Source organism: Zeus faber (genome assembly GCF_960531495.2).
Source record: "Zeus faber genome assembly, chromosome: 2".
NCBI lineage: Eukaryota > Metazoa > Chordata > Actinopteri > Zeiformes > Zeidae > Zeus > Zeus faber.
In genome coordinates, this window is record NC_137189.1 from 19,525,522 (window position 1) to 19,541,916 (window position 16,395).

The following is a 16,395-nucleotide window of genomic DNA, read 5'->3' on the forward strand; positions in this document are numbered from 1 at the left end:
AGATAATACAAACTGATTTTCGGCCGTTCGGCGGTTTGTCATGTTTTAATCTTTTGGGTGCGTATTTCTCAACCAATCGATTCACATTCCGAGCGTGTTAATACATTAGTAATGATAACGTGATCATGCATATTCCATGATAGTACCGAGTTATGAAATCGTTCGTTTTTGGCCACGTAACAACTGTGTAACGTCAAACCTTAAATCAGTGTTTCGCATCCTCGCCTAAAACCCAGTAGTCCCACTCCAAATGAGTTATTGATCCGATTGCTGTTGGTTAGTGGTTACTACCTGTAGAACTATGTAACTGAACAAAACTATAGTGCATGTTTTTCCGAGATGTTATTCACATTGTATCCCTGAATTTGATCTATAGATTGTGAAAGTCTTGGACGAGGCTGAAGCTTCCCATTAAACAAGACTCTAATCTGTTCTCCCCTGAAGAGATGGCCTCAGCTCCAGCACAGCAGCCCACGCTCACTGTTGAGCAAGCCAGAGGTGAGCACATCCTGGCTAAAGCTGTTCAGGAATAGATACTTATCCTGCTTTCTGCACATATTGTTAAAATATTATGTAGTGTATTCTCCTTAAATGTCATATGCCTCAGCATGCATGGGTCCTCAACAAGACCAGAGTTGCATTCGATTGCTTGTGTCGTACTATCAGGTGAGAGCTCCTTGTAAGTGGTTTCTCTGCCTTGCAGTGGTGCTTAGCGAGGTCATCCAGGCCTTCTCTGTGCCGGAGAATGCAGTTCGGATGGAGGAGGCGAGGGAAAGTGCCTGCAATGACATGGGCAAGATGCTGCAGCTCGTACTTCCTGTAGCCACCCAGATTCAACAAGAGGTTATCAAGGCTTATGGCTTCAACAATGAAGGAGAGGGTAAGAAGACACTGACTGGACTTCTTTTGTTTGGTATTTTAACGATTTCCAATGATCGTAAAGATGACAAACATTCTTAACTTTTCCTTCTTAAGACAAAGTACACTCTGTGGCAAATCTAATAAAGCAGGAACTGCAGCGGACAGTCTAAATAATGACAACCGACCAGTTCGGAAAAAAATTACTTTAAATCCTGATTCACATGGAATGCATGTCCATCTATCGACCCTCCATAGGGATGAATGGACTTCCGGTTTGCTCTTGTCATTTTATATGTGAAGCAGACTTTAGACTTGAAATTGCCATAGCTTATCACTTTACAAACCTATGATCCAGGCAACCCTCATTCTTCAGGAAGTTAACCCCCCATGTTGGGTTTCCTCACAGGCGTCCTAAAATTTGCCAGATTGGTGAAGATGTACGAGACCCAGGACCCGGAGATCGCCGCCATGTCGGCAAAACTTAAGTCCCTGCTTCTGCCACCGCTGTCAACACCACCTATTGGAGGAGCCATACCAGCCTCGTAGGGAATGTTTAGTTTTTCACATTATGATTTGTGCAAACTGTCCACATGGTTTGCATTTGTTGTTTTGTTCTTACATAAACAAAATACACTTAACTTAGTCCTGTTGAAGAGAGGAAACACTTCATACACATTCCCAGTTTCCCTGGATTTGTGATTGTTGTGTTGCATTAACTTCTCCCTATTTATTAATCACTTAAAGCAAGCTCGAAGATTTCTGTTTTGTTGTTTTTTGGCGGAAAGCGGTAATTGCAGGTGTATTTTTGGACCTCACTTCCCAGAGATCCAAGGATCCAGCGTTGCCTGTGTGATGTCAGTCAGTTGGTAGTTCGCACCAGGACCAACATCTGCTGGGTGATGGGAAATGAGTCACTAACTGCACAGCTTGTGATTCCAATGCATGGTGGGAAAGTCGCCAAAGACACCCGGTTTTTAATACTCAGAATACTGCATAGGCAAGGGCTTTCATCAGAATGCCATTGGCTTAATCACCTTTGTGTTACCTCATTCGGCGATAGTGACTTAACAGACATTTATTTAAATAAAAATCTTCGAGATTGGCACTTTAACCATGTTCTTTTGATGCCAACTTTTTGTATTTCCCCCCCCATACGCTGTTGAATGTGAATTTTTCTTAATGTCTATTAAAAATCTTTGAAAATTACTTTTAGGCAACTCATACCACTTCTCTCCGATGGCTTATAGTAGTATTCATTTATAGCAAATAAGAAACGGGAACCATAACCTGTTGCATGTCTGCATATTAATAACTTTATTATTGCATCAAAGCTTTGGCAACTATAAGTTTGTAGGTTTACAATCGTTTTAAAAACACTTTATTACATTACACACAAATACATATATCACTTTGCAAAGGCAATTTAATTATGTCACTAGCTCAGTGTTCATGAATACATTATTTACTGTGCCACCATATAAACCTTTTCAGGTCTTGTCCATTCCAGTGTTGTGCACACTTTGATGATGTACAGACATAACTGTAGGAGTATCATGGCTGCAGTTCATCAAAATAAAAAGTGATGGAACACCCTCGGTCATGGTATCTGATTAAAGTATCCGGATGCTGTCATTATGAATTTAAAACATTCCACGAAATTCACAACAATAAAGTGCTTTTTTTTTTTTTCCTAAGAAATGAAAACTATTAGTGCAAAACAAGTGCAACCACAACCCCTGTGATATAAATGAACATCACTGCTGAATCGATGAGATGCATATTCATTGGACTGTCGTCCTGAATTGTAAAAAATAAACAATCGTACTCAATTGTGTCCCCTTCCATTTCGTTGCTGTTAAATGTTTTTTTTTTGTTTTGTTTTTTTAAACAGTTATTTACATCTAAAATAAAGCATTAAATATTGCTTGGGACGACACGTCTCATGTCGTCACCGGCGATTGGTCTGAGCAGTTCTCCGTATTGAGGCTTGGAGTTCTACCGTCCTTTCCACTCAACGGTGCCAGTCATGGTGATCCAATGGAGCAGGGAAGAGCTCACATCTCAAAGTGGCGAAAGATACTTTCCACATAGCCCAGCACTCTCTGCCAGTCAGGTCCGCCTGCGCTGAGCATCTCCTCTACTGTCTATCACATAAATAACCAAAATGTCATTCACTTAAGACAGATGATCCCCCTTGAAAGTAGCAGGCAAGTATCTATAATGGAAGTGACTTTTTTCTTTTTTTTTCCCCACTTAAAATATGAACTAATTCATTGACAACCTCTATCAAATCAATCAGTTGATCCATCACCAAAATGAGATGATCCATGGTGGGACTCTTCTTTGTGTTTGTGCAACTGTCTTTAAATACAAATTTCGGTCAATTTGCTTTATTCATTTATCATTTTTAGAGAAGCATATTTTCCATCTCAGTCAACCGATGGGATCTCTTCCAAACCCCCTACAAATGACCTAGGCTTTTTATTTTCAAATAAGATACCCAAGGTATGATTTTGCCACTTGCCACTTCACATTCACTGCATCTATTGAGGTCACTAAAAATATTATAATATAGCCTCTAAATAATATTAATAGAAAAATAATACTTTGTTGCATGAGGCAACATGTATACTGGTAATTCACAGACCCTGACCACATCTAGTGTCACTTTGGATATAGGTTATAATGCATTTTTTACACAAATCTCAAAATTCCAACGGTGAAAAATAAAAATAAGTTGATAAATTAATTATTTAAAAACATTGTTTATGTCTTACCAGAGTAGCTGTGATTCCAACACTTTCACCTGTCTGAAAAGCTCGGGCCAGGTTTTCCTTCTGTAAAATGGAAAAATAAAAACATTCATCTTAAATCTAAAGTTTTGTTGCATTGAAATAAAATAAAGTATAAAGTATAAAGTATAAAGTAAAGTACCTTAACATAAAATCGACATTCAATATGTTCATGTTATGTTATGATTTGGCTTATTGTTTTGTGTTAAATACAGACATCCTTAAAAGTATTAGACCTCTATGTATATTGGCCACTACAATATCAAGCAGCACTATGTACATTTGTGAAAGAGCTGCAATTCTCCATATTACAAGTCAGTGTACCAGCGAAAGTATTCTGAAGCTGTTATTTTAAAGGTAAAAAAAAATGTAATTGTTTTTCTTTAAATTAGATTTACAACCCTTCAAGGTAAAAAAATACAAATCTACTGAATTTTTACACACACACACACACACACACACACACACACACACACACACACACACACACACACACACACACACACACACACACACACACACACACACACACACACACTCTTTCGCAAAGTTTCAAAATCAATACAAAGACATCAGCACCTGCCACTGGATAACCATCCGGGCCTTATTTCTTCCCTTTTACCTTTTCTGCTGGATCCAGGCTGCTGTAGGGGATGTGAGCTGGTAAATAGGTGTGAAACACAGCGCAGAAGGCCAAGCCATCCTCCCAGCTGCTGCTGAAGTTGGTGATCTCAATGTTCTGTGCACAAGTAAATGGGAATTCACAGAACGGGAGATGGATGATTGGTTCTACCGGCACTTCTTAAACTTGAACTTTTGACTAAAATGCAGTGAGGGCCTGTTTGGGGAAGCATAGTTTAGTCTTGGCGTCGGCGGTGTGACTGACTCAGACGTCAGGTTCCAAGACGCCCAAACAGATTAAACCACAACTCCTCTGTGTGTCTCAACAATGGCCGAGTTGTCCTCCAACGGACCTTATAACCCCGGGTACGATTCTGGCACCAGCGCAGCAGAGAGTTCCTCCTTGAACCGCCGTGACGCCGCAGCAGGGCGCTGAACCCGTCCTGGGGTCTGGTGAGGAGATGGGACGGGATGAGCTCAGCAATCACCTTTTTCCCCCCCTGACTTCAGTATCCGAAAATCAACCAAAAGCAAATACAACCCCCTCAAACCCCAGCAGCCGTTAAGATGCTACTGCCAAAACATACACGGAATAATTCTCGTCAATATCACACTATTATTATTATTATTATTATTATTATTATTATCATCATCATTTTTTACACAATTATTATTATTACACATTATTTGGTCTGTAGTAGCTAGCTAGTATCTGTCAATGCTAATAGCATGGGCGAGCAATGTCCTCATTTGTATCTAGTCAAGTTCTTATAATGTGGTATGGTCCACTTAAAATGGACCATTTATCTTAAACAATGAATATATCAGAAAAGGACATCCAAAGAGCTCAGAGAAGAGCTTTGCCGCATTAGGTTAGCATTGCGAACAATGTAATTTGGAGCTCAGTGATTGGATAATCCCTGACACTGTGGTGTTCTAAGGTGGCCTTGTACCACTGACTTTTCATTCTTCTCCGGGTTTTTTCTGCCACTATTGCTGATGATTTGAGCTGATGATTCACCATCGGGCGGGTTGAACTTTTCAAAAGTTCCGGAACTTTGGTGGCGGGGCTTGCAGCATGGAACATTTCTGATTGGTCGAGCACTCGCAGCATTTTATTTCAGACACCATTTTTAAAAATCTGCAGCGGGCAAACAGACTGTATGTACAGTCTGTTTTTTTGTTCTAAAAATGTTCCATTTGTACAAATAACAGAAAATGGATCCTTTTCCATTTTTGACAATAAAAAAACAAAACTGAAAACGACAAAACTACCAAGTATGTATATATAAATATGTATGTATGAACACACTAACTGATGTGTGGTGCCTATATCGATGGCCTGTGTGTGAACTCTTGTTTTTCAATATGCTTCAAACTTGATGATAAAATCTCGCTTGTGAGTGAATTTTTTGACAGTAAATACAAGGACAGAAGATTTAAATGATAGTGATAATGAAAAGATAGTGATATTTCACTGTCACTTTGGTTGTCTTTCTTTAGTCATTTGATTCTTCTTGTTGCTGTATAGTCTTCTGTATTACCGCCACCTACTGGACTGGAGCAGTTGCCTGTATAGTCACCCGCAAAAATGACGTGTAAAAACTGCAGTCGCTTTTTCATACGTTGATCAATTAGCATAATTTTCACGCGCCTTTAGACCACGATGGAAACGCAGACAACAGCGGCCTGAAGGAACCTGGGCCAAAAAGTTGTGGGATGGAAAGGCGGCTATCGTCTATGGGGGAAACATGCACCAAGGCCCCCCCGATGGAACCAGGCCACGTCTCCACGGTCTGCTGTTACTTATCTATGAGGAAAAAGACTTGGTGTCTACTCACCTGACAAAATCAGAGTTTGGGTCCTCATCTGGTCTTTCTGTTGGCCAAAGGGAAAAAAAGTAATCAAAAACAAAATTCTACTTAAATTTAGCAAGTTATCCAATGAACTGGGAGATCGGTGGCCATTATGAACTAACTTGTAGAAGTGCTGGACCAGCTGTCCTGACGTTGTAAAACCCTCTCCATCCTTCTCCCTTTCACAGAATCTTCCTTCTGAAGAGTTCAAAGAGTGGACTAGTAAGGCCTGATGTCATTAATTTTGAGCAATTGATAAATTAAGAATAGAATATGGATCATTTATACCAATTCTTTCTTCAACTCAGCGCCCCGACCGCTACTATACCTTGCATAATGGCAGCGTTGTACGGGTATTTTGGGGGGTCCCATTTTGAGTTGGACTGTCATTTGGAAGAGGAAGTCGAGACAGACTCCTGAAGACATAAAAGTGCACATTCTTGATAGTCTTTTCTTGCACAAAACATACCCTGTGAAGGGAAAATACAGGAGCACTCACCAGGATCTTTCGGAAAGCATGACAACCCTCCTGGGATCTCGCGGCCCGCATCCCTCCTCTTTCTTCTTGGCGGCCAAACTGCGCAGGTACGTCTCAGCGACGCCCTTTCCTGTTAGCTGTGTCTGCTCCAGTCCGTCCTCTGATTCGGGCCTCCCGGCACCTATGCTCACCTCTCCGTTCACGCCATTCTTTTCCTGGGACTCATTTGGCTTTTCAGAACTTTGTGTTTCCCAGTCTGTGTCATCTTGTGGGCCCTTCTCCGCCAAATTAAAATCCCCCTTCTGGGTCTCAAACGGTGACACCTCTCGCTGTCCATCTTTTGAATCGTGACCCTCCACAGAGTCTTTTCCCTTCACCGCTCTCTCAGAGTCTGTTTTGTCTTTTGGAGACAGAGAGTCCGGCTCGGCGCTCTCCTGCTGCCTCTCCAGGAGGAACGGGGACAGCTGGCGACAAGCGTCTCGGTGTTGAGCTCTCAGGCACTCCAGCTCGCGGTCCTTTTCCTGCTGCTGACTGAGGGCCTGGGCCAGCTGCTCCTCGGCTGTCCTGTGGCTCTCCTGGAGCATGGCCAGGGCCTGCTCGGCCTCCGTGCGGAGCCTGTCCGCCACGGACACCGCCACCTGCAGGTCACATTGGAACTGTCGCCACTCGGCCCTCTCCATCTGGCAGGGGGAGGCAAAGTTTTAAATTACTTTACTTACTCCTTGTTTAAGTTTGGCTGACCGTGGGGTCCATTAGTTCTCTATGTGCATAGTTCCCTACTGCAGTTATCAATACAAAATAATTCCTGGTTTGTGACTCACTCTTAAAGTGTCCTTCAGACTGCAAACCTCCTCAACCAGCTCATCTCTCTCTGACACCAAGCGCCTTAACAGCTCTGACACAGGGAGAACAAACCAGTGCTCACATTGAGTGATTACGCAATTTAAATTTATACATTTGTTCACAAATGTGTTGATTAGTGCATTTACCGTTGCTCAGTTAACTGACATTTAATGGTTTTTTTTTTTCTATATTTAGAAAGCTTATTGACCAACATCTCTTATAACGTCTAACAGCAATTTTAAATGGTAAGATAAGAAGAATTAAACAAAGCACACACAAAAAAAAGAGATCGAGGCTGAATATCAATATCTGTACTAATGTTGTTCCAAACTGAAGTTTGCACGAAGCCAAGAACAAATAATATATCTGGATGAATTCTTCCTCTAAATATATTGGGGATGCCCTGGTGACTTTGATGTCTAGCCTGAGCTAGATATCCCAGCAGTTATTATTGGGAAAGGAATCCCAAACAAGTTCATTAATACAAACTCAAAGTAAGTACTTTCCAAGGACAAAAGTGCTCTCTTTAAGTCCACATTACTGAGAAATGGCTTCATATGACATACACACACATAAACACTAGGCGTTGGTGGTGCCATCCTACCTACTGCTCCTGTGGCGGCGTCCTGGCAGGGGCTGAGACCCAGCGAGGCCCTGTAGTGTTCCATCAAACTGAGGAGCACAAGGCTCACTTCCTCTCCGACCCGCTCGCCTCCCACCTGGAACTCCAGCCCACTGTCCCTCTCCTGCCAGCTCTGGTCTGAGGGCGAGCCCTTGGACAGAGGCGGAGACACCGGGCTGCTGGAGCTGACTGTTTCATAGTTTCCGGCCGCCCTCCTGAGCTGCTTCGCTCGCCCTTGACTTCCAGCAGTTTCCAGGGGACTTTTACTTTCTATGCTGATAACCGCCCATTCCGCCGGAACGGACGGCTTTCCCGTTGCCCAGTCGCTGACGACAGAGGTGGTGGAGGGGGAGGCGGTGCGCGTGGTCTCAGGTGACCGTGGGTTTTGCTGCTGCTCCTGGGTGGTGAAAGCAGAGGAGGACAGGGCCATGGCAGCCAGCTCAGCCTCGGAGGGAGTGGTTGGAGGTGTGTGGAAGAAATCCAAAGGAGAACCTGGAAGAGTGGGGGGAAAGAAAGACTAAAGTAGAATCCAGGTTATATGAAATACCCACCTCCGCCTTAACCAGATTCTACAATCTGATTAAGGATGTCTATGCTTTAGAGTGGCTAATGCAAAGCTTCCCTTGTTGTTTTGTTTGCCACTGCTGATGCGAGCAGCCAGTGTCCCCTCCCTGCACTACTCTACTGCACTGATTGATGCAGTGAGGAGCTCCTCTTCCCATCCTCTCGGCTGGCAAACACACGCTGATCCCCCATGTGGCCAGATCTAGTAGAGATAAATGACTTGCACTGCTAGTGCAGCTACTTCCATAGCCAGTCTCATACAGAAACCCAATACTTTCACAGGGAGTGAGGGGGAAAAAACAAAAAACAGATGATAAATTATTAACAGCTTTATCGTGATTGCGGAAATATTTCGGGAATCTGTTAAGAGGCAGGAACAACGCTAGCTCCTAAATGACTAGGGAGCAAAGAAGGATTTGGGGCAGAAGATTTTTTGCTGGGAGAATTGCAGCGTGGGATGCTCACGGGGGAACGTGCAGCTGGGCCTTAGACTTGAGATATTCCTTGTGTTCTGCCCTTGTGGCGAGCTGCAGGATTCTGCAGAGTCAACACTTCACTGGCAGGAGGGCGGTGGTGGTGGTAGAAGGGGTGGGTGAGAGAGTGCTAAACTGTGCGGCTCTGCCAGTGTATAGCACTGTGCTCTCAGGGAAGCCAATTTGATCCAAGCTGGAGTCCACTGCCTGCATACTGAGAGCGAGGTGAGTGAAATATTAAAGGAACAGTCAGAGCAGTGACTCAGTACAGCACCTCAGTGGGTTCTCTTCCAGCTAGAAGTCAGACCGTTCAAGATATCATATTATCACACTATCAGGTCTCACGTACGGTCTAAGTTCTCTGAATCAATTGGGAGCATCTTTTTAAACAACAGTATAGACAGCTAAAATAGAAATTAATTTTCCCGTAGCACATACCCAGAGGTGTTGAATGCATACACACAAATTTCAGCACTCTCAGTTGCATAATGGGAGACTGTTGGAGCACAAGGCTCTGGTGTGGGAACCAGGAAGAAGAATAGACGGAAAACTATTTTAACAGTTTAATTGACTGGAAGGTGACAATCCAAGCATTCATCCGTCTGGCCATGCCCTGTGTGCGTGTGTGCGTGCGTGTGTGTGTGCGAGAGAGTGTGTAACAGACAGGGATTGACGAAAGCAAGGGAGATTGAGAAAACATTTCAGTTTTATAAAAGGGGCTAACTCAAGCCAAACTCAAAGCCAACTTAAGAGTTTCACACCAAAAGGTAAATTAAATGGGCAATTAAAAACTGTTCATATAATTTTTTCCATAAATGAACACTATTTTATGGGAAACAAATAAATAAACAAACAAACAAACAATCAATCAAATAAATAAATAAATAAATACTTAAGGGTACCTGTATGGCCAGTTTCTCAATGAAAGGGAATGAATTTGTGAGCAACTATAACATTTTTAGATTCATTTTCCAACACAAATTAACACTATTTTATGGCAATAAAACTATTCTTATTCTACAATTAAGAAATCCCCCGCCCCACATGAGGTACCTGTATGGCCAGTGCTGTCCTTTCCAGTGTGGTTACCCATGATCCAGCGGGTGGTCGGTGGTCTAGTCCTGTTTTTCTTGGATCTTGTGTGGATATACGAAATCCGCCCATAGATCTATCAATAATAAGACTGTGCTGAGCTGAGCTGAGCTGAGCTTCCTTTGGACAGGGATAGAGGGTGGGGGCCACAAACAAAATGTATGCAAAGATCCCACCTGTTCAGGTAGACATGACAGTGAGCAGGTCGAGTGGACTAGTTCATTATAGACAATTGTCCCCAAGCACCCCATGCACATTTTACACGTGTCACGTTGAAAATGATTGATCGCTATGGCAGGAATTCTGTGTAGCAATACACAAATATAAAATAAAAATAAATAAGGCATGAAAATCGAAATGATTAATAAATACGACAAGCCACACATCTGGATTAAGATTAAAAAAAACCTGAAACATAACTATGTCTCTACATCCACAAATAAATACCACAGTTCGCATATAATTTTTTAAAGGCAAACAATATTCTAATAAACAAATACACCCCTCGGCGTGACGTGTCACAAAACACGAAAACAAGCGGATCCGCGACTCGAGCGTTACATCTAATCGCGTGTTTCTGGCGTTTCAAAGTTATAAGTGATGAAAACATGTGAAAACATATTTAATAGCGAATTTAAAAAAAACGACATTCATTTTTCAAATGGTTTACACAACATGGATGGGGAGATATATTATGGATATTATTTTTTTTCCATTTAAAATACAAATGTTATTACAGATTTGTGAATTGCAGTGTTTGGATAATTAATTTCCCCCGGTCTGAATTAATATTTATTATATATTAATATATGATTACATATTGTGACACTGAATTCCCTCCACGATTCATTTCAAATCGGTTGTATCGATTCGATGTGATCCCAGGTCCAATAAAGGCTTGATTCCCGGGTCCACGGTCCATCCATCCACCCAGCCGTCTTACCTGCCGCTCTATCCGCAGTGTGCCTTCCCAATCCGGGCACCGATCGCCCGGTTCCGACGGTCGCCGTCTTGCAACAATCCCACTCAGCGGCGGGATCAATCGCGTTGATCGATTATCATCACGTCGCGAAGGACTTCGCGACAACTCTACCAACTGTAGGCTTCGGCCCCCTTCATCCCCATCCCTCCCTTATTTAATCCCAATGCGACAAACGGGAGACGCGGTGGAAGAAAACAAACTGCCCCGGATATTCTTAATCACATGTGTTGGTTCAATTCTGCATTTTTTTTTTTTAATCAGTTGCGCAATCAGCCACAAGGTCGATCATTTAAAACCAAATGTTGCTGCATCGATTTGATGCAATTTGATTTTGTTGAATGCAGGTGTGGTTGGGAGCCCCCCCCCCACCACACACACACACACACACACACACACACACAGCCTACAGCCTACACCCTGCATTCCACACACACTTTAACCACTGGCTTGAACCAGTTAAATCACATGGCACCAAAACAATCAAACCCAAAAATAAGATAGGCCTCTGATGGCATACATCCTTCATCCAGTCTGTCCATGATGCTTTCCCGTTTCAATACTTGAAGAAGTGCTTCTGAGGGGGTAGGGTGGCCTCTAGTGTCCATTCACACAGCTCATCCCCAAAAACTGGGGATAAGATTTATTTTATTATTAATGTTTTTAACCAACGACGCAGGGCAAGGCTAATGCAAGGCTGCGCTAATTCATCAGTTCCAGCCAGAATAGCAGCTCTGTATTCATGACAATAAGCTCAAATTTCACACTGAAAAAGAGAACTACTCGTAGGCCATAAGAAAAAGCAGAGCGATTCATGTTTTGTGGCATTTTTATTGTGGTTGAAAGGACATTGTCGAGATCTCCGCCTCCTTTGCCATGAGGCTAATGTGATATGACCCGCAGGTCTCGGAATGTCGACTTGAAACTCGCTGACCCTCTGTAGTCTGCACACCAGTCATCTTGATGACCCCCCCCCACACACACACATACCTGACCCCCCCCCCCACACACACGCCACATCTCCCTGTCATCCATAATCACCTCCATGATTTCGCTCTCACCTCCTTATCATCGTCGGTGATCTGCTCATGGTGTCGCCTGTAACCTTCCTGATGGAGTTGGTGCAGCTGTGGGTGAACAGGGAATACGTAGGACGGTGGAGGAACCCCCCCGAAGAGTCTGTTTAAAATCTAATTGGATGCATGGTACTTGCAGACACGCTGCTTACATTGAGCCGCACACCATGACAGTGCCTGTACCTAGTTAGATGGAGGGCATTTTAATCAGTCACATTCACATCCAGTCACTGTACAACGGTCACAACAAGACCCAAGCTTCTCAACTCCACATCTCGTAGGAATAGAAAATTGCGTTGTGTGGACTGCCCTTTTGATAGTTTATGATAGGCGTTGGCCACCTGAAATTCATATCAGGAGCCCTTACATTAGGAGTAAGGTGCCCTACTGATATTCTGTAACAGATTAAGCAACCGGAAAATCATAGTGAGACATACCTCATATAAGTATAATTGCAGATTCAGGGCTATGGTTGTTTTCTCTGGCGTGTATGCACAGTATAGTTTTGTCTTTTTACAGTGGGACTCTGGAGCTCATTTGTGTCTTTTGGACGTAGGCAGGGGTCGGCAACGGCGGACTTGTTGCATCCGTCGCTCCCTCCGTATGCCTACGTGCCTGTTTACTCAGTGACCCGAGCCCCTGCGGAGAAATCTGGTCCGAGAAGAAAGAAAAAACACAGAAATCCACCAAGCACGTGGTTGCTGATCATCCCACTCACTCCCATTACCGTCACAATTCATCCGCAGAGCTCGAAGCGCCTCCAAAACAACGAGGCTGGCTTCCTAACTTCCAAAAAGTTTGCCTTTTAAAATCTAGTGCAGGCCTAATGTTTTATTCATGGGGGTGTGCTGAGGTGGCGCGCTCTTTAGCCACGTACTCATAAACATACACATATTGACGACACAAACAATGCGCTTCTGTTGTTTGTCTCTCTTGATATACAACAAAATATTTTGTGTTTGTAAATGCAATCAAATATATTGTAGGTTTATAAAAAATAAATAAAAACGAATGCGTAAACTTTGTCGTATTGCGCAGGCTATCACTTTTTTTGTATGGTGGGGTTAGCTGATCGCACATCTGCTTAATCATCTTAAATTTCCGGAAGATAAATCCGTGAACGATGGCCAGTTCAAACCACCGCCTCTAAGGGTTGACGTCACACTGCTGACGTCACCTGACGGCGGGTGACGTCGGCAGCGCCCCGTGTCAGGGCCAGGCTGAGTCCCGCTGCTCTACACGGCCCCCTACCTGGCTCCGTGGGGACTGAGTCGCCAACTTTTAATTTGTATTTCGGGAGTTTAGCCTACTTTATGGGATATAGACAAACCTGGCAACCTTCTGCACTCGGCATATTGGCAGTCACGTGGTCTATTACAGTCCACTATTTCTTACGATGTGTGTGTGTTTTTGGGGGGGGGGGTGTGTGTGTACCTTGACGTTTTACCTTTTAAACCCTTTGAGTTGTGTTTTCTGCGACAGCCTGACCAGCGGTTTGGCACCCACACATGGATTTACTGATTTAATTCGTAAATATGAATAACCTGTTATGAAGGATTGAAAGGCGCCAGGTGTGGCCGTTAGGTCGGCGGTTAGACTTGAGAAGCATGGCGGCGTCTGAGGAGAAGCACCCCGAGCGGTGAAGGGCGCGATGCAGAGAGAACAACAACAACAACAACAACATGAGTGCACCCAAAGTCACCTCCCGAAATGAAGTGCAGCGCGGAACGGCTGCGGCCACGCCGGACAACATCACGGGAAACTCCGGGCGTTCCGAGGAGCCAGGCAGCGGAGGTCTACGCCGGGGAACAGCTTCACCTCCACATTCACGTTAGAACGGACCTTTCCAGTAGCGGAGGATGTCGTCACTGAAAAAGGTAAAAAACAAAAAGAAAATACACAAATCAAACAATAATAATAATAAATATGATAATAATAATAATAATACAAAATAAAAACAATAAAAAAAATTAAAAATCCCTCCTAAAATACAGCAGCCTCGTTATTCGTTTATGTCGACAGATTGTTAAATGCAGATGCGTGCATTGCCTGCGTTTTTGGAGGTTTCATCTTTAAAAGAAAAATAAATAATTCGATATTGAAAAAATGTTTAATTAAGGAAATACAACATTTAAACTAAAACGTGTGTGTGTGTCTCTATATATAGTATTAGTATTTTTTTAATGAATAAAAAAAATATACACACGAAATTGTTTTTGATTATTTTTTTTAATTTAGATTAATTAAAGTCTGGATTGTGGATATCCTCAGTCCACTATAGCAGTAGATATGGGAAACTGCGAGAGAAGTTCTGCGAAGCATGAATGAGTCATTGACTTAATTGCATCAGCACCTCTTTTCTTTCATCAATCAGTAGGGGTGTGAGTGAGGAGTACTCCTCCTCCTTCCTATGGGCGTCAGTGCTTGTGTGGTGGTGGTGGTGGGGGTCGTTTTATCCCATTCAGTGGGAATGAGATGTACTACTGTGTCTGCCGCGTGTTTTTATTTGATTTTTAATTGTCCACACGCTCATTGTAACCAACCAATGCTTGTGCCAGTGTAGTGACTCAGCTTTCTTGTGTTCCGTCCCTTGTATCATCTCCATCATCCATCTTTTCATCCGTCACAGGTGTTGCCATGGCTACTACGGACTCACTGCTGCCTTTTCTTTGAGATGGACTCAGGTAAGAGGTGGGAGGGGAGGCTCCGTCACACTGAATAATGGAATGGCGTCCTTGACAAGTTGATGTGCAGCGGATTTCTCTGTGTTTCCAGGTAGAATTAAATAGCTTCTGGACACACTCTGCTCTCTAGTATGTCTCTGGTTGGTGCCGACTGCAAATTACGGTAAAATAACCTCCGGCAGAGTCTAGATGAACCCTGTTCGCAGCTCGGGGTGATTATTCTAATGTCTCTGGAATGTGGCAGTGTACTCAACGCAACAGTACAAGTTAAAGTTACTTGTCCTGTCCGCATCATTGTAGAAAAATGAATGCTACTCAGTTGTGTTGTTTAGATATGGAAAGTAGTACACAATCTTCACATTTAGATCACTAGCACCTCTTTCTTACTATACATTGAATATACTGTAATGTGCTTGTGATCGGTGTTCTGTTATTCCCCCGAACATCTAATCCATAGCATCATAAATATTGTGATTTTTGAGATCCATTATAGTAAACTGAACCCATGAGCTCACAATTTCTACTCACTGCTCTCTTGTCCTCGGGTTTTATTGTTCTTCCTGGGCTTCTTGATTTTATAAATGACCAATGCTTGATTGGAATAGAGCTGTGCTTGGATTCGGCTCAAACAGACAATATACATTCGCTACCTCCTGAAAATCTCCATTTATGTATTGTGAATGAGCTGACAGTGAAGTTTTAGCCTGGCCACGTATTGTAGATTATCTGCTTTGTTAATCATGTGCAGGGCGTGCAGTCCCAAAAGAGGCTTTGTCAGCACTGGGCCTCCTGTCGAATTGAACATGCAAGAGGAGCAATATCTATGGCTGTTTGATGTTTGCACGCAACCAGAATAAGAGTTTCTCAAGAGTTTTCCTCAGCCCCCCCTTCCACCCTCCGATCTTTAGAACTTTCTCTTGATCAGGCCTTACTCATCAGTTTCTCAAGGTTGAGGCGGAATGTTAATGACTGGCTGAGTGTCTGGCGTCGAGTAGCTTGTTTATTGGATGGGACATGAACCTGGAACACAAACCGCCTTCACATGAGAAGTGGGAATGAAGAGCATGCGATGTGGAATCCTATATCCTATCTGAGTTTATTCTCTGCCGCAACCACTACTGGCGTCCAGCTCGCCCTTATCACATGGTATTCATTTCAGCATGTTATTATTGTGCACGGTTATTACAATTCTCTCCTGGCCCCAGTATATTTCCATGGTATTTTGATTTCCAAAGCGGTGTTGCATCACTAGGTGGGGCTATCTGTTCTGATAATAGATTTACCGTGATCACTGACAAAGGTGGCTATGTAAGGGTCTATTAGCAGCACAGTATATCTTCTGTTTATTTATTTAACCATTTTACTTCTAAACCAGTTTTATAGTGTGGATGGTGGTCAGGTTGTTGTGGACGGAGTCTTGATGTTAAAGAAGACCAATCTCATTGAAGGAACTG

At 43.1% G+C, this 16,395-nt stretch overlaps 2 protein-coding genes across 2 annotated transcripts; one reads left to right on the forward strand and one right to left on the reverse strand.

Annotated features, from left to right (window-relative positions):
* Positions 1–4: 4 nt before the first annotated feature.
* On the forward strand, positions 5–2,861 carry grcc10 (gene rich cluster, C10 gene). The gene is made up of 4 exons (XM_080019585.1): positions 5–57; positions 377–498; positions 704–880; positions 1,268–2,861. The coding sequence occupies exons 2-4, from the start codon at positions 447–449 to the stop codon at positions 1,405–1,407; spliced, it is 369 nt and encodes a 122-aa protein (XP_079875711.1). The 5' UTR covers positions 5–57; positions 377–446; the 3' UTR covers positions 1,408–2,861.
* Positions 2,862–2,873: 12 nt separating this feature from the next.
* On the reverse strand, positions 2,874–10,203 carry LOC307247308 (uncharacterized protein; the record flags this gene model as incomplete). The annotated part of the gene is made up of 11 exons (XM_080023444.1): positions 2,874–3,005; positions 3,639–3,698; positions 4,276–4,392; positions 4,628–4,724; positions 6,116–6,152; positions 6,253–6,328; positions 6,459–6,546; positions 6,630–7,288; positions 7,430–7,503; positions 8,056–8,565; positions 10,164–10,203. 11 exons carry the CDS (start codon positions 10,201–10,203, stop codon positions 2,916–2,918), a joined length of 1,848 nt encoding a protein of 615 aa, XP_079879570.1. The 3' UTR covers positions 2,874–2,915.
* Between the last annotated feature and the right edge of the window lie 6,192 nt (positions 10,204–16,395).

Coding starts and splice junctions, on each gene's coding strand:
- grcc10 (XM_080019585.1), top strand. CDS start 447: ATGGCCTCAGCTCCAGCACAGCAGCCCACGCTCACTGTTGAGCAAGCC. Junction 499..703: donor CACTGTTGAGCAAGCCAGAG/GTGAGCACATCC, acceptor TCTGCCTTGCAG/TGGTGCTTAGCGAGGTCATC. Junction 881..1,267: donor CTTCAACAATGAAGGAGAGG/GTAAGAAGACAC, acceptor GTTTCCTCACAG/GCGTCCTAAAATTTGCCAGA.